Below are 25659 nucleotides of genomic sequence, written 5' to 3' on the forward strand. Positions count from 1 at the left end.
AAGCCAACAGAGGAGGGGATGCTCTTATTTCAACAGGGAGCATATTCCAAAGCCCTGGGGCAGCCATAGAGAAGGCCCAGTCTTGAGTCACCACCAAACAAGCCAGCAACAACCGTAACCGGACCTCTCCAGATGATCTTAATAGGCAACAGGGTTCATGAGAAAGAAGGCGCTCTCTTACATACCAAGTCATTGAGGGCTTTATATGTAATATTTGCAGGGTGGCTGCATGTAAGAACTACAAGATAATCTATGTAAAGTGCTTTGGACAACTGAAAATTTTATATTAATGTTCCTCACAACATCTGTCTGGAAGTCACTACACATATTGCAGTGGAAGCGTATGCATTTTTAAAGAGGTACTCAGAGGAGAGCTGGTCTTGTGGTAACAAGCATGGCTTGTCCTCTTAGCTAAGCAGGGTCCACCCTGGTTGCATATGAAAGGGAGACGAGAAGTCACTGTAAGATATTCCCCTCAGGGGATGTAGCCACTAAGAGCAGAAGGTTCCAAGTTCCTTCTCTGGCTTCTCCAAGATAGTGCTGAAAGAGATTCCTGCCTACAACCTTGGAGAAGCTGCTGCCAGTCTGTGAAGACAATATGAGCTAGATCAGGGTTTCTTAACCTTGGGCCCACAGATGTTATTGGACTACAACTCCCATCATCCCTAAGCAAAAGCCATTGCAACTGAGGATCCTGAGAGTTGTAGTCCAACAACATCTGGGGCCCAAGGTTAAGAAACCCTGAACTAGATAGACCAATGGTCTGACTCAGTATATGGCAGCTTCCTATGTTCCTACTCACTTTCCTGAGGGCTGGGAAAGAGTAGTGGAACCCTAAAAACAGATGCTAGCAGCATAAGGTGCTAACCTTTGCTATGGATAATATAGTACTTTTAATATAAACTTATTTTAAACTTTTTGGTTTTCAGCCATGTGCCAAGAATTTGGATAGTTTCAAAGTAAATATTGAAAAACACATTCTTAGTCTGGCAGCCAGCCATGAGAAGCTTTACAAAGTGCATAATTCCTAAATGAAACAACTGTTCCAAATTTGTCTTCCAGGCTGGTTTTCAGGAAGTAACACCCTCTTCCTGGATCAGCTAGTGTGCAAAGCTTCACTGACAAGATAACAGGATCGGCTTTCAAAAGCATCATGACATTTCATTGACTTACTTACTGCACCTGCTGTCATAGCTCAGTCTGTTGTGAAGGGGAAAATTGCATTCTGTGCAGGCAGGGTAGTTCAAGGCCATCCTCGCCTTATTGTAATCAGTGGCAAACATCAATTGACTTTCATAATGCCACCCAGTAGCTACCAAGCAACAGCCATTGCTATATTGGTACTGCTCATACCATTGCTCATACCAAATTCCAGTTTGATTGAAGTTATTTGTTCCCGGAAGTATAGAGGTAATGCTCATGAGATGCCACTTTTATTTTAAAAAAACTTTTCAGTTAGTTTATTCGAGTTATCAGTTGCCAATATATCAGAGCTCCATACATATAAAATACTTGCACAAACTCACTGACTTAATGTACCTCTTAACATAATGTGCCAAGATATGGCTATGTGCACAAATGCACAAAGTTAGGCTTCTTTTCAAGCAAAAGAACTAATGGCAGCTCTAAAGAAGGATTCAGACTAAAAATATCTGCACATATTACTTCACACAATACAGTCCCCTGTTGCTTACTGTTCTTAAGGAACTGACATGTCTCCCATGCCAAACAACCTTCCTCCAGGTAACCTGCCTGAGCTTCAAATTATTGTACATGATCATGCTTTTGTACGTGATCATGCCTCTGTGCACATTTCAGCTCACACAATAACAATGGGAATGTAGCATTTACTTATTTATAATTGGCTGAGCAAAGTGAGAACCTTGATATAACTCACATATTCAATATACTCTGTTTGTAACATAGTCTGTCTCTTGAAGATTAAGATTTCAGGGTGAAAGCTGATGTGCACATTATGATGTAATTTTGTGCTTCATGTTCTAACACCACCCACACCTTTTCACATGTATTGTACTGCAATATTTCCTTGTTTACTGAGAAATCACACTGAAATTAGATAAGTACTTTTGCAAAATATTTATATTCTGCTTTTCAACAAAAACATTCTCAAAGCTGTTTACGCAGGGAAAAGGAATAAAATTGATCCCTGTCTCAAAGGAGCTCACAATCTAAAAAATTTATAAATGCTAACCATAGACAGAATCAACTAGGAATGTTGCCTGTGTAACTTGCACCAAAATTGATGGAAACCATCAAGAACACAGAGATGCATTTAAATGGGGCATGCGTAGATATTCCTTGTGGCTTGTGCTAAGTATTAAATCGTGCTAAATTTCGTCTTGTGCTAAGAAATAGGCCATTCCTATTTTTTTCCAAGTCTCTTTGAGTCTCTGGATAAGCTAGTGAACAGCAATGTCTGAGAGCTTCCCTTTAGATATACCCTTGCACTATATACATCATTTATAATATGCAATTAATAAAATATTAATAACATACTATTATTATTGAATAATAAAGCATACAATAATTATTCAGGGTCTGTTACAACACAAAATGGACAGTGCTTCCTTTTGGAATCTTCTCTATGGTCCAGATTCAACAAACATCATGTGAAAAGAAGAAGTAAAACATGGCTGCCATGTTCTAAGAGGCTGCATTTGAGGGGTTGGAAAGTGCTAAAATGAAGAGTGCTTCTATGCCTACCCATCTAGCTGAGTACTGTAGTCTCTGAACCTGCAGTGTATATGCTTGGCTGAGGAGTCAATGGGGTGAAGCTATCGTCTTTGGGATTACTATTGCAACAACACATAATAGCTAACTGCAGAAACTGTTCTTGGATAAGTAATATTTCCACTAAAGACACCTGCAGGTGGAAGTTTCAAAGGTAAAGCATTCATTCTGATTCAGTGCACAGAACATCCACAGGCTACATATTTATTTATTTATCTGATTTAAATACCGCCCTTCCAAAAAGGGCTCAGGGCGGTTCCTTGTTTGTAACATAGGGACTGTGCTGATCCTCATTAGTCCGAAATGGACTAATTCCTATGAAGCTACCTTACATGGAGTCAGATCATCTGTCCATCTAGTCCAGTAGAGTCTAAGTATATTCTGACTGTCAGCTGCTTTGACTCCAGGGTGTCAGGCAAACTACCTGAAAGCCTTTTAAATTAGAGATGCCAAATCTGGGACCACACCTTTGGCATGACCAATCTGTATCATCAGCCCCACCGTCACCCTGTCAGCCACATGGGCAATGGAGAGCATCATGGCAGGTTGGTCCCAGTGCATGACAGCTGAGGGAATCTGCATGATGACAGTCGCAGAAGATGACTTGCCTGCTTATGGAAGCAGGAGCTCCAAGAGGCAAAGTTTCAGGGCATTTAAGATGAGAAATAAAGGACATTCTGGAAATGCTTCAAGCCAGCAGCCAGCCATATTACTGACTTCGGGCATACATTCGGTATGATACTCCGGGGAATGCCCAAGCATGCTGCAGTCGCCCCTTCTTGCTGCGCCACCACGACCCACCCACCCCGCTCCCCACGTCAGAGGAAAATATCGCCAGCTGGGGCTCAAGCCGTTCTGGGCTCGTGCTTATCTTCATCCACCCCCGGGAACATTTCAGGGCAGTTAGGCAAGTCCACCCAAGGGTCAACACAGAAGCAGCTTGAGGGACAAGGGCCAACTTTCCCCGCCAGAATGCCGCCATAGCAAAGGATGAGAAGTGTGGTCCTCGTCTCGGGACACCCTTCCGCCGCCGCCCGTCCCGGGCGGGTGTCACCGCTGCCCCACGTCGCCCGACCCGCAACCTCTCCTTTCTCCTATAGTCTTCTATACCTGCCTTCGAGGCGAGCAAACGCCAGGCGAGCCCCACGTGCGCCGCTCTTTCTCGCCGCTCCTGCAAAGCTTTGCTCCCTCGGGCGTCAAGCTCGCATGTTGTTTGGTTTGGGTTTTGTCAGCCTCACCACGACCCTCCTGCGCTTTAGGCTCCGCCCCGCCACCACCGAGCGCCTTTGGAGCGCCTTTCCTCCAAGCCGCGCAGAAGAGCGAGCGGAGCGCTACGCCTGTGGCGCTGGAAGGAGCGCGCGCGCGTCCCAGCTGGAATGAACTCTCAGGGTCGCCCGCTGTTGCTGCTCGCCTGCGTGCTGAGCGCTTTGCCCGCCCGCGTTCCTGCTGCTGCTGCTGCTGCAAACGTGAGTGCCGGTGCTCAAGCCCGTCAGGACGTCACATAGATGTTGGATTGCCCTGCTGCCCTGCTCTCCCCTCTTCCTTTTTTCTGCGCTGCGAGCAGAAATTCAGCAGGTGTAGTTCGGGCTGGGGGGAGCGGAGGTCTCAGCCCGAGACATGTTTCGCCCCTCCCTCAGTTCACTGAGGAAGGGAAGTGTGGCTGTAGTTACTGTGTGGAAGAGCGCTCTGCATATGTTCAGAGGCACTCTTTCCCTCAATAATAAATATCTATCGTTCCATGTTTGAGTTACTCTCTGAATGTAGCTCATCCCCGGATTTGAGGTTGGGAAAGAATCCTTCTCCTCCCAGCCAGACCCTGCTGGCTTTGTTATTGAAGTTGCTGTTGGGTGTGACATGCACCTTAGCTGACGACTTCAAGAGCACCTTCCTCTGCAGATGTCTTTCCACAAGATGGCTGTGGCCTGCTTGCCATCTGGACTGACTGCACAGCTGGATCTGTGAGAATCTGGTGGGCAGTCCTGTCTTGGGTTGTTAAGAGGGGGCAGTGGTGAATAGGGGACATTTTGGTCCCTTCTGTCTCTTTTGGTATGGCCCATCACCCACATAGCTTGTTGTTCAAACTGAAAACATGAGAAACAACCTGAACAGAGGAAGTTGCATATTGGTGCTGTAGTCTGCATATTTTTCTTGTGTGGATTAGTGGGCACCAGCACAAGTGCCCTATAGTTTATAGAGTTTAATTATTCAGTACATCCAGGCTGCAACCAAAATAAACTTGTGGTCATGACTGCCTTGTAATTGGTTAGGATCAGAGTACCAAACATTTTGGAGTCACTATGAGTTTGCAGCCATAAATATTGGCTGGCCATTCCCTTTAAGTATTAGAGGTAGTTCTGGCTGGCAGTTCTTGTGTGAGTTAATCACTGTTTGATGGGCAATGGGCAAAGGGGCTCAGATGATGCTCTTGTGGCTGCTGAGGGTTTTAGCTATTCTGAATGAGTCGTGCCTTAATTGCTCTGACAAAAGGCATGTAGCACAGTCCACCCAAAAGGAAAAGTTGAAGGTGTGCCTGTGTTAAATCAGTGTGAGACCAAATCCCTATTCACATGTTCAGCACTCGTGCAACAAGTGTATACTGATCTGTACAAAGGTACAGTAATGCACACATTTTCTTCAAAACAGGTACAGTACATTTCCAATCTGTACCATGCATTTGAGGGATCTATACCAGATTCCGTTCTAAAATGAATGCAGGTACAGTCATTCACACAGACACATCTGACTGTACATGTATGCTCATACAATATAATGTCTGCATAGGGCTACAAAACTAGCAGAGACTGATTTATAGCATCTGAAATGGAAACAGCCAGGCAAAAGCTGCACCACCTTAGGTTTTTTGCTGACCTTCTCATGTAACCTGTTGCTAATTCTTTTAGGAATGCTCTGCTAACCTTCACTTCAGCTCTACCTGTATATCTTTGTAAATAAACCAGATTATTACAAAGAGACCAGAAGTCTGCAGTAATCTCTCCTCCAAGGAAAGCCATAATTCTAGGCATGCCACAAACCCCTTGAACTTCTCACCACTCAGAGAAATGGGCAGTGTAATACTATCATATAGTAACATGTTTTACTTATGATATAATAATATAATAAGCCAATATTCTAAATGGAACTCAGGAAGCTGGCTTATAATGTGTCAAACCATTGGTCCATCTAGCTCAGTGTGTCTACACTGACTGGCAGTGGCTCTCCAAAGTTTCAGGCAAAAGTCTCTTCCAGCCCTACCTGGAGATGCCAGGGAGTAAAAGATACCAGCAGAAGAGCCTTCTTGCTCTTCCACTGAGCTATGGCCCCATCCCTTAAGGGGAATATCTTACAGTGTTTGCATGTAGTCACTCATCCAAATGCAAACCAATGCAGACCTAGTTTAGCAAAGGGGACAATTCATGCTTGGTACCACAAGACCAGCTCTCCTCCCCTGAGTCTTGATCATAGTTTTCTAGGGCTGGAAGATTCCAAAGGGCACTTGGAAGCCAGCCTCTTCAGCCTAAAACAGGCTCTGTCTGTCACACATCATCTGCACTCCAATTAACTTATGTAATCTAGATACAGTGAGCCACAGGCTGAAAGCCGAAGCCATGAGGGTGTCATATGAAGATACCTGCTGGATCAGAGCATGGGTCCATTTAGTCTAGCATATTTTTTTCCAGCTGTGCCCATTCCATAAGCAGGACAAGAAGGCAACAACACTCACCCATTGTCTGCCCCTCATATTAATGCTTCTGAACATGGAGGTTCCTTATGACTGTCAGAGCTAATGGCCACTGAAAGACCCATGAGTATCAAATCTCCTTCTAGAGCCATCCAAGTCGATCACCATCACTCTATCCTGCAGCAGCAAATTCCATTAATTAATACATGAAGAAGTACTTTTGTCTGTTCTGAACCTACTGCCCTTTAATTTTGTCGGGTGGCCCTGAGTTCTAATATTATGATAGAGGCAAACAATTTAATCTCTATCCACCCTCTCCATGTCATTCATAATTGTATAAAGCGCCATCGTGCCCCACCCCCATCTAAATTACACTTTCCCCAACTGTTTAATTGTTTTTATCCTGTGAAATTATTTTAATGTTTCACGCTATGAATTGTTTTTAATTGTTTTTATTTTGTGAAAGTGTTTTAATTGTTGATTTTTATTTTTATATTGTAATTTGGATTGTGTACACCAAAATGAGATAGATATAGATATAGATATAGATATATATCAGGCGTATATAAACATGATAAATAAAATAATAATAATAATAATTACTATTATTATTACATTTATATCCCGCTCTTCCTCCAAGGAGCCCAGAGCGGTGTACTACATACTTGAGTTTCTCTTTCACAACAACCCTGTGAAGTAGGTTAGGCTGAGAGAGAAGTGACTGGCCCAGAGTCACCTAGCTAGTATCATGGCTGAATGGGGATTTGAACTAGGGTCTCCCCGGTCCTAGTCCAGCACATAATACAGCACCTATGAAACTGGAAAGAGCAGAGTTCTAGGTGAGGCTAGGAGCTCTCTTCAGGTGCCTCCAATGCTGCACCCTTTCTGGAAGAGGTCATGGAAGAGGGAGATGGCTAATGGCATTTGGGACTCTGAGCAATTAATTGGGCCCCCTTCCACATAGGCCACCCACAACGATGCCCCTGGTTCTAACCCTTCATCATTTTAGTTGTCATGTTTGGAAACTTATAAGGGCCAATCAAAAACCACAAAGCAGTACATAGGACACTTTCAGGTTCTCCAGAACTGTTCATCAGGGTAGATATCAAATAAAAGCCCCAGTGCCTGGAATTCGTAAAATTTCAAACTGGAGCATAGGAACATTTTATGCAGACTTCAGTCTGATTCTAGTAGTTGAGAGATGGTTTCATTACACACATAGACTGCTGAGATGAGGCCATATGGCTAGACCCCTTTATTTTGGAAATATAGAATCCAAGAGTTAGTCCAGCCACCAGCACTTAATCTAAACACAAAGGTTCCTCCTAAAGCAGAGAGTGGGTGGGGGCAGGGAGAAACAAGATAGATTTTATCATGACCAAGCAGGAGATAAGTCTTAGGTGTTCTACTAGCAGTGATGTAGTTGCGAACTCAGAAGTGCAGGTGCTCCCCATGACAGCCCTCATGGCCATGCCTACCCCAACAGCCAGATAAGCTCCATCCCTGTGTGACCTCTCTCCACTACACCCCTGTGTACTGGTGTTCTTTAACCAGTTGCCCCATTCCATGAGAGGGCCTGCCTCTTATACCTTGACTGATAAGTTTACTCAGGAATTTTTGGAGAGTGACTTGGTCAAAAGTTTTTTTTAGTCCAAGTATATAATATCGGCTGGATCACCTCTTGATGCTCTCAAATAATTTTGAAAATTTTAGTGAGGTGCAAAGATTCCAGCAGAGCGTAAGTAAGAGAACAATAAGTAAATATTGTGGTATAATATGTATTATTTCTTTTTATTATTTACCATTGGAATGTCTGTTTATTTAACAATTTGATATGAAAAGCAGTTTCCAAAAAAAATTCCTTGAGAAGCCTAAACTTGATGGAATGTAGGTACTAAGAAGTTTTGAATTTTATAAAAATTGTTTGCATACTTTTGAATAACATCCTCTCATACCTAAACAGATACTCCCTTGCTGTCAGCCAATAAGTTTGCAGCTTGTTTCACAGGTCACTGCATCCAAACACTGATGTTTTAATTCTCTGGATTATTCTGCTGCCTGTTCAGGCATTTTAGCCCAAATGCTTTATATCATGCTCTTTCACAGCTTTCCATTAATTTAACGGAGGAGAAGGTCCCAGGGGATTGTCCACTAAGGAAACACTGGGTGTTTGTTCAGCCTAAGGAATAGACCAAATGAAACAAGGCAGACATTACAACTGTGTCCAAATATTGCTAACTGGACAAAGCCAGCTTGGCTACCAAAGAACATTGTCCTTCAGCATAAGCGATGAGACCCTGGGTTATAGTCAGGCAACACATTCCTGAGGTGATATGATCTAATTCAGGGGTTCCTAACACTGGGTAATAGCATCCCTACAGGCATTTGAAGGGCTCCTAGCAGATACTCAGAACCCTCCTGCCTCCCCACACTGTGGCCGCTCTATTTGTTCCCCTTCTGAAGATCGCTGGCTTGAAGCCAATGCATCCTCAGCAATGTGGCTGCTGCAGAAGTGCAGGGTGGGGGTGAAGACCCTCCTCCACTCCAGATTAACTGACTATATGCTGAAGCTCAGCATACCCCTCCCTTCAACCTACCTGACAGACTTCAGAAAATTAGTAATGATGACTAAAGGTAAAGTTGTACTGTCAAGTCAGTGTCAGCTCCTGGCAACCACAGAGCCCTGTGCTTGTCTTTGGTAGAATACAGGAGGGGTTTACCATTGCCTACTCCTATGCAGTATGAGATTATGCCTTTCAGCATCTGCCTATATTGCTGCAGCCCATTATAGGTGTTTCCGATAGTCTGGGAAACATACCAGCAGGGATTTGAACTGGCAACCTCTGGCTTGGTAGTCAAGCCATTTCCCTGCTGCTCCCTTAATACCCCCATTGAAATTAATGGGACAAGTAAATTTGTCCCATTAATTTCAGTAAGACTACTTACGAGTAACTTTAGTGTGGATGTGAGTAGCCCATCTCATAACTGTAACATTTAAATTTGTGTGTGTGTGTACAATTTACAGTTATGAAATGGCTTGTGGTGGCTTACAGTCACTGGCTTACATCTAGATCAGGCCTACTCAACTTAGGGCCCCCAGCTGTTTTTGGGCTACAACTCCCATAATCCCCAGCCGCAGTGGCCAATAGCCAGGGATTATGGGAGTTGTAGGCCAACATCTGCAGGAGGGCCAAAGTTGAGCAGCCCTGATCTAGATTGTTACTCATAAGCAGTCTTACTGTAATTAAAAGGACAAATAAACTTGTCCCATTAATTTCAATGAGAGTACTCCTCCTGAGTTGCCACCTAATGGTGCAGCAGTTTCGAATCCCCGCTGGTATGTTTCCCAGACTATGGGAAACACCTATATCGGGCAGCAGTGATATAGGAAGATGCTTTGTGTTTTGTATCTATTTTATTGTTGTAAGCCGCCCCGAGCAGTAGTGCACTGGAGGGGCAGGGTAGAAATATTTTAAATAAATAAATAAAATGCTGAAAGGCATCATCTCATACTGTGCGGGGGATGGCAATGGTAAACCCCACCTGTATTCTACCAAAGACAACCACAGGGCTCTGCTCTATGGTCGCCAGGAGTTGACATCGACTCGATGGCACAACAACTCCTGAGTTACTTAGTCTGAATGTAAGCCAGTCATAGGAGTGCCTGTCTCATAACTGTAAAATTTATGTGTGCACACACATGCATGTACACGTACACACACACACACACACACACACACACACACACACACACAGGGTCTTTATTGGGTACCTGAACTGAAGGTTTGCAACAAAAGGGATATACTTGTTTTTAAAAGTTTGGGAATCCTTGACCTAATTGATTGAACGTTACTCCCATTGGCAGGTAGTGCTGCACATTCTGAAACGTCTTATCATAGAGAGCAAAAAACTTAATGTAAGTTTCAAAAGACAAGACTGTAACATAATACTATGCTCATATGAACCTAGCTGAGCTGCAAGGATCTGCTCTCTGGTTCACCCTTGTCTCGGCTTCACTTGGTGACCAGTGGCAGGGCTTTCTTGGAGATGGTGCTGCACTTCTGGAATGTCCACCCTGCAGAGGTCCATCAAGCACCTTCATAGGCAATTTTTAAAAAAAAATCAATAATGACCCTACGATTTTGTGAAGCCTTAGGCTGAGTGTTTTAATTGGCCACCTATTATATTTTACCCTTGATTGTTTTTATTTGCTACTCTTTTATTTTGTTACTTTGGATCTTTTATGGTGTATTGCTTTTATTTTGTATTATGATGACATTTTAGATAGTTTTAATGATTTTTTGGTAAAGCTGCCTTGGGGGCCTGACCAGTTTAAAAGATGGAATTAAAAAAAACATTTTTATAAATAATAGAACAGCAGTCATTGTGTGAAAAATAAGCCATGACACAACCATAATGGTTGTGTGAATCTACAAGCTTAGACAACTACAAGGAGGGTGATGCAAATACTTTCTGTGTGATTATTGCACAAAGGCTGTGTGCTCACAGTCATAAGGATCCTGGTTAAAAAGTTAATCAGTGAACCCTATGGGGCTGATTGCAAGAATTCTGGCTAGCATTTAACCAGGATAGCTAGCTAGTTATCTATCCTAGTTAAATCCTGATTAACCAGGGAGGTTTGGCCAGGATTGCCCTGAAATTCTTTGTTCTCATAATCATTTCCATGGAGCTCACTGATTCTGATTAACTTTTTAATGAGGATCCTTATGATTGTGAGAATGCAGCCAAAAGAAAGCACCATCCTCATACAAGAGATGCAGCACTTATACCTGAATATTAAACAAATACACTGAGATGCAAGCCTTCCTAAATTCAGTGAAACTCCCACCCACATTTAGGATTGTAGCTTCAGTCTTTATTCTGCGTAATACAGGTGGACCTCGTTATCCGTGGGGATTCTGTTCTCTCCTACAAACACGGATAATGGAACTGTGCATAACGAGACCTTGAGGCAATGGGAATTGGCGGGTTATGTTTCTCAGGGTCATACAAATAGCTACAAACAGAAGAAAAAAGAGAAATAAAGTGCGTATCGTGCTCTGCAGGTCTCTAGCTGTCCAGCAGTGCCCCCCCACCCCAATTTTGGTGATTTAACATGAACAATCATGAGATTATTATTTTTTTTAACAAAAGAGCCACAAAATGACTCCTTTCAGCAAAATGGTGGCCAGAAATGACCTCAGAAGACATTTCAGGCCATCCTAAAACCATGGATACGTGAAATTTAACCCTTTTGTTGAACCGCGTATACCAAGATCAGGTCTTCATTTCCTGACTGCAGATATGTGCAACCATGGTTGTCGGGTGCAGAGAAACTGTGGGTAAGCAGGTGAGCTGAAGCTTAAAGTCTATAAATAAATTCTTGGACGAGATAACACTTTACGATTGTAATAGTGGTTAGGCAAGGAAGGAAGCACAGGAGTAGGATCTGAAGGGAACAGCCCTTCCCCACAGCTTGCCCCTGAGCAACTCATATTCAGTGATGTACTGGATCTGATCCTGGAGGTTCCATTTAGCTATCCTGGCAAATGGCCACTGGTAGACCTGTCTGCCATGAGTGTGCCGACTCCTCTTTTAAAGCCATCTAAAGCAAGGGACCATCACCTCATCTTGTGGCAGAGAATATACCTTAATTGCTCATTGTAGGAAGAGCAGGGTTTGTTTGTTTTTTAATGTGCAACAAGACATAAAATGGAGAGGTTTTTTAAAGTGCAATTCTAAAATAACATTCATGCAGTTCAAAAATTGAAGTCATTGCAAAAGCTGTATTATATTAGATGATGTAAAAGGAAACTGATGAGAAAAATAAAGTGAGTAGTCCAAACTCATCTAGAACCCAGACCCTGATCAAGTGTACCAATTTTCCTTTCCTCTGCCAAAGAAATTTTCCCGCAGACTTGTCTGCCTTGTACTGAGTCAGACCATTGGTCTATCTAGCTTGATATTGTCTACGCTGAGTGGCAATGACTCTCCGAGGTTTTAGGCAGGAATCTCTCTCAGCACTACCTGGAGATTCCAGGGAGTAAAGTTGAGACCAAGATGCTTACACTGAGCGATGGCCCCCTTCCCATGGGGGCCAGGGGGATATCTGACAGCACTCACATTTACCCACCCAAATCAAAACCAAGGCAGACCCTGCTTAGCAGAGACGACTATTCATGCTTGCTAAAAAAAAGAACACTTAAGCAGTGCTGGATGTTGAAGGGCAAGTAGATCTAGCCAGCCTTCCAAAAGGCATCTTTTTGTCCAACCGATTTGTACACTCCCTACCAGTACTAGATGAGAAATTTAAGAAAATACCATATACAGGTCAACTATGCCCCTGTGGTACAGGTGCCATTGTTTTAATGGCCATGTTCTGCTCTATTGCTTATTTTATAAAGATATCTGAAACAGTTTCATTTCTCCCTTTTTAGTAAATTATCCCAGCCATACTATATGTTTTATCTACAGCATCTACTGTCTGATTGTAATGATCCATTTCTTTAAATGTGTCAAAATTTTGTTTTATCATTTGTAAAATATGTCAAGAGATGGTTTCCTTGATGTAGTTTCTTTCTGTTTGCTGTAAACTATATGATGATTGTTTATCTTGTAGCTGACCATAATAAAGGAATACATACATACATACATGCTTGCTACCACAAGACCAGCCCTCTTCCCTCTGCTGCACCCCTCAGAGACTATAATATACAGAGACAATTAATATACCACTCTCATGCTGTCAAACGCTCAGAATCCATTTCTGAGGATTTTCTCCCACTCTGTGTGGGCTTCTAAATGCCATGAAATGTCATGGCAACAAAGTATGTATACACAGCAAGGAAAATGCACAGGTGTGTGTTGTACTGGTACATGTTGTGTATGCAAATTATACTCACATACTATTGTGCACTTCTGAAATTTCCTTTTTTAAAGTCCTGATGTAGAGTAGAACTGGAAATATAGTTGGGTTTGCATGGTAAACTTACAAGGCCTAGGGATGGTCAGAGATATGAGAAACTAGATGTCTAGGAAGACACAGATGTGACATAATAGATCTGGCAGTTTAGGAAGAGTAGGTAGGAGAAACCTGATGAGCTTGGGAAAGAAAAGTTTGGTTTCCAGAAACTACAAGAGAGGAGGGAAAGGGAATTCTTAAACTGGAAGAGGAGGAATCAAGTTGGTGTGACTGTGAGAGAACTGGTGATGGCAAAACTCAAATAGATGGGTTTAGGTGGCCATAGAGGCCATAGATTGATGTGTCCTGACCAGTTATAGGCAAACTGTTGCCCAAAGGGCATTATGCTAAATACACCTTGCAAAGGCAAGCAAAAGGGACAAAGCACAGGATGAGCCATTGTGCTATTCAAAATTGAGGAGTGGACTTCTTGGACAAAAGCTAGGGAAGGTCTTAGGAACATAAGAACAGCCCTGCTGGATCATGTACGAGGTCCATCTAAGTACAATATCCTGTTTCACACAGTGGCCCACCAGATGCCTCTGGGGAACTCACAGGCAAAAGGTAGCCATTGATAGACCTGTCCAGCTTAGGATCTGTCTAAGCTGCTTTTAAAGCCATCCAAGCTGGTAGCCATCAGGACATCCCATGGTAAGGAATTCCAGAGATTAATTATGCACTGTGTGAAAAAGTGCTTCCCCTTGTTGGTCTGAAAGGACTCATGAAGGGAGTGGCAAGATGAATGGATTAGAGTTTATTTCTCATGTCTGTCAGAAATCTGTGAGTAAGTAAAATGTAAACAAGCAGACTTTCAGTGCCTTGAGCTAGCCATTCACATGCTCATTAGCCAAGGAGATGACCAGTTGCTTTCTTTTCACTACCTGGGGAAGTGCTATCTTGACTTGATTTGCTGTGCCAACATAGGGAGAATACTTGACTTATTCTCTAAAGAAAAGCTCTTGATTAAACCATGTCAACATCTGTGAGTAATCAGGGGGTGACAGCGCAGGGAAGTCCTCCTGCAGTCCTACACTCTGAACTTGACCTAAGAATTCCTTCTCCCAAGCTACGTGCCAAAATGGCATGCCCTTTGAGTTAGCTACAGGTGAAACAAAGTGCAGATCTCACGGTCCCATGAGATCCAGAATACAAACAGTGGTAACTACAAGCTTGTAGTTCCAAATGTAGAGGGGTGCTCCTCAGGGAAGCTCCCAAACAGTCTCTCTTGGTAATAGACGGGACGAGGCTGTGAAAATTACAATGGCTGAAATATGTAGTTAATTAGTAAAATATATTTGTCGATGTCATGCAAGGTTTTACACTCAGCAATGTTTTCCCCATGCCCTACCTCCATAAATCAACTATGATGTGTACTAATTTGTGTATTCACTTCCAAGATTGCGCACCAGTTTCTTTTTAAGAGATCACAGCTCCCTGCATGTGAAAACTGAAGCTTTTGCTGCTTAAGATTAAACTTACTTGGCATGAAGAGGTAAAAAGTTCTCTATTCATTCTCTTGCGAAGACTTCTCAGCTTCTAGACACTGCCAATGATGCTGAGCTGCTTTATCTGCCAAGATAATACTTGAAAGTAAGAAGGCTTGTTTTCAGAACTTTAGTCTTGCCCTTGAAGTAATGGTTTGTGCACTCCTGAGTCATTGTTTCCCCATTAATATGTACTAAAAATGTACAAAAGTAATCCATTAACTTTGCTTTCTTATAAAGATTATTCTAATTTAAATAAATGTCTACAGTATATAGATGTTTTTAAGTATCCTTCACACACAGTTGTTTTGGGAGTTCTCTAACCTTTTCTAAACCCTGCAAATGCTGCTTCAGTTACTAGGCCTCCCTTTCTTTGCCTTGCGCACATGCCTGTCTGCACATGCGTTCACTGTATTTCTATATTGACCCACCTTCTGTCCCTCTCTTAGCTCATCTTCTGACCCTGCAGTTCAAACAAAGTATTTTACTTCTACTTTTGGCTGTTTTCCACAACACAGTCTGGATTTGCAACAGTATGACAATAGGGATTGCCATAATTTGGGCCTTGACGAATTTTCTTTGGATGCAAGAGCCAATCCAAAAAATCCACACTTTACAAAACTACCAGACTTAATGATGGACATTGTGAAGAGGGAGGGTAAATGGGCTTCTCTTTACCCGCCGCATTACAAGTAACATAGAAGAGGGGGAAAGGCCTGCTTGAGACAAAGATGTTATTAAATAACTCTACCTCTGAATATCCTAGTCTAGGTGCCACAGTTAAATATCTAGGTGCCATGGCGCTTTGCACTTGGGATTTGTCAAGTCCTGCCATAATGTTTAGTTGTTGTTATAGGAACTAAGCAAGTTGCCTTATACTGAATCAGACCATTTCACTAGATCAGGGGTGCCCAGGCATGCCCAGCCTCCCCAGCATCACTCCCCCCACCCGCCTCTTGAACGTACCTGAAATTCACCACAGCCACCCAGCTGTCCCTGCACCAGTGCTGAGATCACTTTGAAACCCTCTGCCTCCCTACCTGGGGCAATTGCCTCATGTACAGCTGCCTCCTGGTTGGCGGGGGTGGGGAGGAATTCTGAACTTTTAAGTAGAATTCCGATATTTCCAACATGTACAGCCTAAAGGTTGGAGATCCCATCCATGCTCATGACAGGAGCTGGGTCAGAGGGCTTCCCTCTTGCCCAGCAGCTGTATCCAGCTGGAAATGTCTTCCAACCCAGCTGCTGATACATATGAGCATAGATGGCTCCTTTGACCTTGGTTTTAACTGGTAGATGGTTGGCAAATGGGAGCACACACCACTCTTGAATTAGGATAGGAGCCTTCTCCTCCTCTGATTATGATGTGTGAACTGCCCTAGTGACCGGCAACAGCTCTCCAGGGTTTCAGACAGGGGTCTTTCTCTGCCCAACCCAGTGATGCCAAGGACTGATCCTGGGAAGGATCTTCTGTACATAATCCATGTTCTCCACCACTGAGCTGCATGATGTGACACACAATACTTAACATATCGTATGCCTCAGTTCTTGTCCAATGCTTTATTTTTACAGTCTAATGAACTCCTGCAGGCACATTTTATAATCCATTTTCATTATGGTCTGGACTGTTTAGAGCACCAGCTGCTACAAATCTATTCTTGAAACAAGGAAGTCATTTGTCTCTGGATGAAATATTGTTTATTTATTACATGTATAGCCTGCCTATCTTCCATTATGGAACTCAAGCCGGCATACATGGGGTTCCTAGGCAATCGCCTGTCCAGCCACCAACCAACCCTGAACCTGCTAAGCTTCTCCAGCAAGGTAGCTGTCTCATGTGCCCCAGGCCGTGGGCTGGGACTACTGAAAGTAATCCATTGAGAGCAGGGCTGGTGCCAGACTATTTTGCACTCTAGGCAAGGCTGAGTACTTGCTAAGTACTTGCACACACACACGCACACACCCAAAAAAATTCAACCCAAAAAAATTCAACTTCGATTTTCAAAAACAGATGTTTTATAGAAAAAATGAAAAGCACAAACCTTGAAACTGCTTTTATTTTAAATTGCAGGAATAGGTAATACATCAATTTTTGATTATCTTTCTCAAATACAAAAGAAAATATTTTGGCACACAAATCATTTTGAACTAGAATGGGACTCTTAACACATTGACACTCTACACTCTGTGCCCCTCTGAGGTCTGCACCCTAGGCAACTGCCTAGTTGGCCTAATGGTAGCACTGGCCCTGATTGAGAGCTACTCCTGAACTGCATCCAATATGTGAATAGCTATAAAGAAAAATCAGTGTTTAGTAGAGTGTGCCCTCTGTCAATTAAAGAAAACATAATCCCATATTTATCCAGGACACCCAGGAACAAGAAGTGGTTCTGCTCTAGTTCATGGACTGCAGCAGGTCTTTTCACAGTATCGTATTACTACCCTCTGCTCTGCACCCTGCCTGTGCTAATTTAATGCATCCAATTTAGTGTTTTCTATTTTGGTTAATTTTTTATTATAGTATCACCAACAAGCAAGCTCTTTGAACTTTGTTTTTCCCCCTGATGACAAATTGCTTGGTTATGGGGGAGGGGAGTAATCAAATGAATTAATTGCCCTGAAATTAGTATAATTGTGACCATTCTTAAGGAGATCTGACTCAGATAAGTACCATTTATGTCAGTCAACCAGGTTATGCGGAAATTGAGTATGTCAAGGATTAACTCTATCTATAGCTGTGAAGCTGCTTAATTTGTGAAATTTCAGCATAGTATGTTAAAATGCTACTGCCCACTGTTTTCAACAAAATGTACTTTCATGTAAGTGATTTTACAATTGGAATATTATCTAAACAAGATTTCTTCAGAAGTAAGTTTCATAGAAATTGATTATTACCAAAATTCTTTCTGGATAAAGGCTCAGTTGGGTGTCATTTTATCAACCATTGAAAATACTGTTGCAGTGCTAAGTGCCTGATACAACTGTCTTATTGATGTTCAGTGCCAATGTGAAGCAGCCTGTTTTGGATCAAAACCTATTCAGCAACTATCAGTGTTTGGCATAAAATTTGACTTGATGCTCACCAGTTTTATGGAGCGATTATAGCTGGAGCTGCAAATCTTTGCAGATTAATCTGTTGTATTAATCAATTACAAACTTTTTGACTGGTTGAAAGTGTATCCAAATTAACCAGGTGACACTTTTAAAATATTACATTTTTGAAATAGGAATACTTTTACAAACTGCAGATGGCAATTGCCATATTCTCCCTTCACACTCAGAAAGGAATGCCTTTTCTAAGATTGAGCCCACTTCAACATATGCATGCTTCTAAAAACAAAATATGCTTAAAAACTGTACTATACATTATGTTGTGGGCTGTAATTTTTACCCTCAGTTAATTAGCAGAGCACTAAAGAAGCTACTCACTCCAGTTACAGAATAGAATGCAAAGTTTAGTTGTTGCAGCTATTTAGATAAGACACATGGAGATTCTTGTAGAACTAAATACTAAGTATTTATTGGTGAAGTACACTTTGGATAGGAAAGGCTTAATCATAATCTATAGAACTATAATCTAATCTATAGAACTATAAACTAATCTATAGAACTACATACTGAATAGATAGGGAAGGAGGGAGGGAGAGATTTCCATCTGCTCTCTAAGAGGAAAGGAAGGGAATCACAGGAAATACTTGAGGAGTCCAATCAGGGGTCATAGAATAGAGATAGGCAGAACAGCTAGGGAGACCCTTACTCACTATCTCTACTCCCAGTGCCCCTAGTGGTCATTAGGATAGTTGGTGCAAAAGGTTGATGCACTGGAACTCCATCTCCAACACATTCTGTGCAAATGTAATGGATTAATTAATTAAACTCATGCAATTAATCAACTAGGATTTCTTTAACTGGATGGCAGCCCTTTGTATTACTTGTGCTTGTGATCAACCTGGCCTAGGAGAAATTCTGCCACAAAAAAGAGGCAAGCTCAGCATTTCAGACTGAAGGCACAAACCATTGCTATGTTCTCCTGCATAGGCTGTGTTGTGTTACTGAACAGCTCCTATCTATTTCATAGGAATATAGGAAGCTGCTGCATTATACCAAGTCAGACCATTGGTCCATCTTAGCTTAGTATTGTTTACACTGACAGTGACTTTCCAAGGTGTCAGACAGGAGTCTTTCCGGGTTCTACTTAGAGATGCCAGGGATTAAACCTGGGACCTTTTGCATACAAAACAGATGCTCCACCACTGAGCTATGACCCCCATCCCTAAATGGTGCTTTCACTAAATTGCTTCCTGTCAGGCATAAAAAAATCAGGTAGACCAACCTCACCAGCCAGGTGGATGTAATGGAGATTTCGTCCCTCTTCCTGCATTGTGTTTTGTTTCAGAAGCTTCCCTACTAGAACACTCCTACCTCCTTGTATCTGGAACAGAACATGTTATACTCTAGTCCACAGAACTCATCTGGAATTGGGATTGTGCCTCTGTAGCTGGGGCAGAGTACAATAAGCAAAGTTTCACAACAAGAGATCGGAATTCAATGATCCAAATTAACACAAGATTGGCAATCTGGCAGCTGCACCTGCCTTTTCATCTAGGAGCATTGTAGTGTTTCTGTCAAGGTCTTTTGAGATGCGTTTTGGGCCTGGGAAGAGACAATGCCCATGACCTCCATTCTCAATGTTTCCTTGTTTCCTTGGTAGCACTATCTGCATCAACCTTTCACATAATCTGTCTTTGAAGAAACCTCCTTTTGTTATGATATGAAGCATGCTTGAGGGATTTGGAATAAGCACTCTATGAAAGATTGAGCCTTGTGAGCCATAAATGTCTCCCATGCACATACAAAATTAGCATGTCAGGGGGCAGAACAGATCCTAGCCTCTCCCTAACATATTGTTTTTTCATATGTTGGGAGTGGTTTTTTTCTCCATGGGGAACATTCAAATGTGCAAGCCCTTCCTGCAGCCTAAAGTGGTACAGTCCAGGAAAAGTGCTACCACTTTATTCTTCTGAACGTATAAAACTCACCTTGTTAGCGCCTCTCTTGTTGGTGTTTCTCCATTTAGAGTTTCTGAAAGACTGGATGAAATTATGGTAACTGTTTACCGGAAGTAAGTAAGTGTGTGTGTGTGAATATAAAAAATCCTAAAGGTATGAAGTAATGGCTGATACAGCCATTTTCAGCTGTAATAACCACAGAGGTTATGAAATTCCTGCCTCTTCGGCCACCAGCTATTATCAAGTCTATGGATTCTATTCATACATTCTATTCATACATTCCATTCATACATTCCCAAGCCTCAGCATGTTTTGGCACAGACTAGAAGGGCTGATCTGGTTGTTCATAATACTGCATTTTCTGGTACAGCTTCTCTTACCTTCTCATTCCAAAAACAAGAGAGAGGGTTGGAATGACCAATATAAGTGTTTGAATTTTAATAAAGAGGAATTTTATACCATCGTAGTGTTATGATGAGAGAAGTTGCATTCAGTGGCTGACATACAGGTGGACCTCATTATCTGTGGGGGTTCTATTCGTGGCTACAACTGTGGATTAAGGGTGTGCCTGGAACTGAGAAGTGCTGTTCAAATCGAGCCAGACTCGAACTAAGCCCAGTTCAGTTCTGTGCACGTTGAGCTGGGCCCCAGTTTGGCTTGAGGCCAAACCAGTTTGGGCCTGGCTTGAAGAGGGGGCAAAAATGTTTTAAAATTTTTTAAATAGAAAACATACTTGTGGCCAGTTATTGAGGGGATCACCTTTAATTAGGAGTACTACTTTGGATAGGCTAGTACAAGTCCAAAGAAACAGATTCCGGACACCAGCTGGATTTAATTCATCAGTTTATTATTATACCCTAAGTTCTAGTTAAACTATAGTTCATTCACTCACACATGCATACTTACCAGCCCCACTTAAAGGTGATCAGTCTTTAATGGGGAGTTGGGAGAAGCTGGAGGCCCCATGATCTTCTGTGCTTCTCAGAGAAAACCTCTGTTGATGCCTGACTTTAAAAGGGTTGCCTGCCTTTGAAGCTGTTTGCTGTTACAGCCATCTGATCCCAGGATTGACCATAGTCCTTGTTTTTGAACAACTCCTTTCTGCTCTCTCCAGCATTTTTTAATCCAGTTTTCCCTGGTCCTTTTGGGCATTTCCTTCCCAACATTTATCATGTTTTGGGGGCTGGTATATCCTTTGCTTACTCACACATTCTTTCACACACACACAGTTCCTTTTATCATTTATTTATACAGAAGTAAATCATTCTATTATGTTTGCCAACAATCCTTGAAGTGGGAGCAATTCCCCTTATCAACATCAATACTTCACTCGGTTATACATGTAGGCTATAGAACTATAAACAATCACTTTTAATGAAATAATTATACTAGCTGTATTCTATGTCATACTGCCTCGGGGGGGGGGTGCTGTCACAGCCGTGGAGGGTCTCCAACGGTTCCTGCTCCCCCTGCTGGCCTCCCCCTGGTCTTTTTCATTACCTTTCAGCCCTCTCCCTGCTTATGGTGACCATTTTGAAGGCTGCTATGCATGTAAACTGGCCATTTACATGCCCAGGTCCCAGGCATGCAAATGGCCAGTGTACATGCATAGCAGCCTTCAAAATGGCCACCGCGAGCAGGGAGAAGACTGATCGAAAAGGCCCGGAAATTGAGCAAAAAGGAAGAGGCTGGAGGGGGGAGTGGGAACCATTGGAGATCCCCCCCCCACAGCCACTGTAGCACCCTCCAGAGGCTGCTGGGCCCACTGGTAACTATTCTAAAAAAATAATTTAAGTTTTATAAGTCCCAAGACCTTGAACTGGTTTGCATATCCCTACCACAGATAGCAGAACTGTGGATAATGAGACGTTGAGGCAATGGGAATTGGAGGGTTAGGTTCCTTGCGATCAAAAAAAGGGCAAAAAAAAAAGGCTAAAAATTGAAGGGAAAGGTGAAATAAAATTCCATGCCGTGCTTTGCAGATCTCCAGCTGTCCAGCAATGCCCCCTCAAACCCCCAATTTTGACAGGAATTTTTTTTTACAGCAAAATGATGGCCGGAAATGACCTTGGAGGTCATTTCCAGTCACCTTTAAACTGTGGATATGTTAAATTTAACCCTTTGTTGAACCACATATCCAGAGGTCAGGTCTTCATTGCCTGACCATGGATACACAAAACCATGGCTGTCAGGACCGTGTGTAACAAGGTCCACCTGTACTGTGCAATATTATTTGTGCATTGAAACATAACAATTGCACAAGTGTGCTTTTGCACAAGTGCAAATATTGTGCAAATGGGGTTGCACAACAGTGTAGCCACTGTAAAGAACAGTCTCATTGTCCCACAACTACATTTGTGCTATTTTTGCACTTGCAAAAGTGTGTGTTTGTGCAACTGTGCAATTGTTACATTGCATTGTGAACAAAATGTTTAAATTTCCACGGAAATGAGTTTATGTAGTTTTTGTGCTTGTGTAAGAGCACACTTACACAACTTGCAAACGTTACTATGCAACACACATGTAATATTGTGCAATATGTCAGCCAGTGTTCTTGGAGCAGTCACTTTCTCAAACTTTCATTGACCTGCTGTGAGGATAAAATGTAGGGAAAGTGCCATGTATGCCACCTAAACTCCTTAGAAGAGGGATGGGATATAAATGGAATAAATGTATGTAGGCTCTGTCTTGCAGAGCCTATGAAAGCATAGTGACTGGGGGCAAGGTTTACTGACACAATCCTGCTCCCTCCACCATGCATTCAGTACCCCTTGCTGATTGCATTAAAAGTTATGCTGTCTCTCATTATCAGTGCTGACACCCTGATCCTGCAAGCTTCTATCTCTGATTTCCCAGTCTCCCTGTACCCCGCCCCCCCACCACCACACACAGTCCATTGTTTGGTCATGGGAACAGGATTTATATTGCTTCCAAAAGGAGGGAGAACTTTTCCTCTATCACCCTCCCCAACGATTTACCACTTTATAGTCTGATATGTTAAAATGTAGCATTACACACTCTTGACAAGTCTGTGCCTTGTCTTTTTAAAAAGTAAACCAATTTATTTGTATTTATTATGAATATTTATATCCCACCCTTCCATTTAAATAAAAATATTCAGGCAAATAATAGTATGAATCATAATAATTCAGTAAAACCAATCTAACACATTTCATAAAAACAATAGATAAATAATTTAAAAAATTACAGCGTTAAAACAAAAATGATCTCATTAGACATGCAAGATGCAACTTGGATCCTGCCAGTTCCCTATATAGCACAACAACTTATTCTTGATTCAATCAAGAGGTAATTCTGCAAGCTGATAATTTGCCTTCTTGCCAGCCACACACTGTTTTATGTCAAACAGAATTAATGTGCTTTTCCTGCAATTAAGTCACACAGTTTTTGACACACACCAATGTTAATGGTGTTTGGTTTTTTAAAAACCAAAATACTGTAGATTGTTATACTACAATCATCCACCCACCATGGCCCACTGTAGGGTTATCACACAGCATTTGGTAATTCCCCAGTAAAAGGCACCATTTCACAAATGAATTGAATTTCCTTAAAGCCAGATAGTTGATATATAATTTCTCAGCAGGAAAAACTAACAAAACTAGTGCCAAGATCCTAGATTTAAAAAGTTGGGCAAAGTGCTACATGTTTTGAATGCATATGTGTTCGCTAATAGTATGTCAGAAGTATGTCAGATCATATTTTCCTGCATCTCATCATCTCATAATTTTGCTCTATGTTGTCTGTACTTATTGAAGGTTTAATAATTGGATTTTGTTCTACTATTTCCAGCAGTCGCCAACAAAACATTTAAAGCTCTTAATAGTCTTTGATAACTCTAGTGAATTCATGTTTGATGCTCACAATGCATGAAACAATTTTAGTATATTTGCTTTGCTAGCAGTATTCTAGAATTACTGGACCTGACTCACCACTAGTTCCTTGCATGTGCACACAATTCCCTCCTTCTGCAAATTGCAGTTTCAGCAAAATTCTCCACTTACTTAAGCTAGTTCTTACGATTTGCATTCACTTCGTCTCTTGCACTTGAATAAATTGCAATCTACCATGCAAGGCCAGGAACTGCAAGTGTTTGGAAGGAATTCAAGGCAGATGGAATCAAGCGGCTGAAGAAGAATGCTCATTGAACATACTTGGTGGTCTTAGGCACTGTCCATTGAAGCATCAGGTTTCCAGTAAGAGACCAGCACTGCCATCATATCAGCATTCCCCATTAATTACTGTGAGAACTATGTGCCACAGGTCTTTAAATATGTTTAAGCAATCGTTGGCACAGATAAAGCCATCATTTTTACCTGCACAATGTCTCTTCTAACGTGGGTCCACTCTAACAACCTGATGGATACATGATACATCAAACAAAAACAAGTCCCCTGTGTCAGACAAAAGAGCGTATGTCTGGGGAATGCTGATGATGCCAAAGACTGATATCCATGATGGTCCATACTAACTAATAATAGTCAACACAGAAATGCTGGGAAGATAAACCCAACAGGCACCCGGGTTCTATGCCCGTTTCGAGGTCACCCTCTTCCTCATGGGCAATCAGATATTTTTCCATAGGTGAAATTCTTCATCATGTGTCTCTTAGTAGCACGAGTAAATTTTCACAGAAAAAACACTTCTTCGAGCGGCTGTTATCTCTTTCCTGCCTGCTGTGACAGTATGGACCATCATGGACATCAGTCTTTGGCATCATTTTGTTATTATTCATTAACATTTTTTTGATATGTGTTTATATGCGTATTGTTCATTTTTCATTGGTTACAATTAGGATCCTTATTTGGTGTTTATATATAATTTATTATTATCACTTACAGTGTTGTAACCATTTTATTTGGGTTTTGGTTCATACATTAAATGTCTTTGTCCATACTATATGGAGCATGGTATTTCCAGGGGTAACCTATTTCCCAACATTGGGTTATATGTGTAATATTTTGTATCCCATAGATGCATAGATTTAGTCAGCATTCCCCAGACATACTCTTTTGTCTGACACAGGGGACTTGTTTTTATTTGTGGCTTCTTGCCCTGTGTGGTCCCTTATCTTGGACGGATACATGATACAACCTGATACAACTTATACCAAAGAAGTTGCTCAAATAGATTAATGAGTGATATAGTCAAGTCAAGTTTTATTTACAGTCCTAGACCAAACAGTCCATACATGCAAAAGGCGAAACAAATTTATAAGGAACTCTATAGATTCTCATTATACATCTTAAAAGCAATATAGCAAAATTTAGCTATTGAGTTAAGAATTGAAACATCCTCATCAGAAAGTAAAAATTTAACAAGTTGTTCAGCAGATTGATCTGTCTGTTTACAGACCAAAGGTAAAATTAAGTGCTCCCTCGATTGCCTATGTATTTTACAGGATAATAGAATATGCTCGATAGATTCTATTTCCCCACTGCCGCATCTACAGTAGCATTCTTCCAGGGGAATACCACTGTATCTCCCAGCTAATAGTGCAGAAGGAAAAGAATTTGTTCTTGCCCTTGTAAATGCCCACCAAAATTTGCTGAGTATAATATGGGACAAATAATTCGCTGGTAAAAGATCCCGTCTAGTTCTTACTCCTTTATAGAATTCTGGTAAAGAAGCCCAGTTATTTTGTAATTCAATATCTGTCAAATGCTTTTCACTATTCTTTTAACATTTACCAAGTCTGGCTCCAGCAGCTGTTCAGGGTCTATTCATAGGGTAGCAAGCTTTTTGCTATCTACA

At 41.8% G+C, this 25659-nt stretch overlaps 2 protein-coding genes across 6 annotated transcripts in view; one reads left to right on the forward strand and one right to left on the reverse strand.

Annotated features, from left to right (window-relative positions):
- Positions 1-3995, reverse strand: part of COL4A4 (collagen type IV alpha 4 chain) — a 99624-nt gene extending 95629 nt beyond the window's left edge. For 3 of the 4 annotated variants that reach the window (XM_053306701.1, XM_053306704.1, XM_053306705.1), the window contains exon 1: positions 3862-3984. The gene's annotated coding sequence lies outside the window, so the exon portion shown is untranslated. Of the gene's footprint in view, positions 1-3861 lie in introns of all 4 variants that reach the window. The other variant, XM_053306702.1, reaches the window with a different exon arrangement.
- Positions 3702-25659, forward strand: part of COL4A3 (collagen type IV alpha 3 chain) — a 131145-nt gene continuing 109187 nt past the window's right edge. For both annotated transcript variants that reach the window (XR_008318988.1, XM_053306706.1), the window contains exon 1: positions 3702-4217. Coding sequence is in view for 1 of the 2 variants with exons in the window: in XM_053306706.1 (XP_053162681.1) it covers positions 4128-4217 (90 nt within the window). In the remaining variant the exon portion in view is untranslated. The remainder of the gene's footprint in view (positions 4218-25659) is intronic.

The sequence above is a fragment of the Hemicordylus capensis genome, chromosome 3 (genome assembly GCF_027244095.1).
Source record: "Hemicordylus capensis ecotype Gifberg chromosome 3, rHemCap1.1.pri, whole genome shotgun sequence".
Lineage (NCBI taxonomy): Eukaryota > Metazoa > Chordata > Lepidosauria > Squamata > Cordylidae > Hemicordylus > Hemicordylus capensis.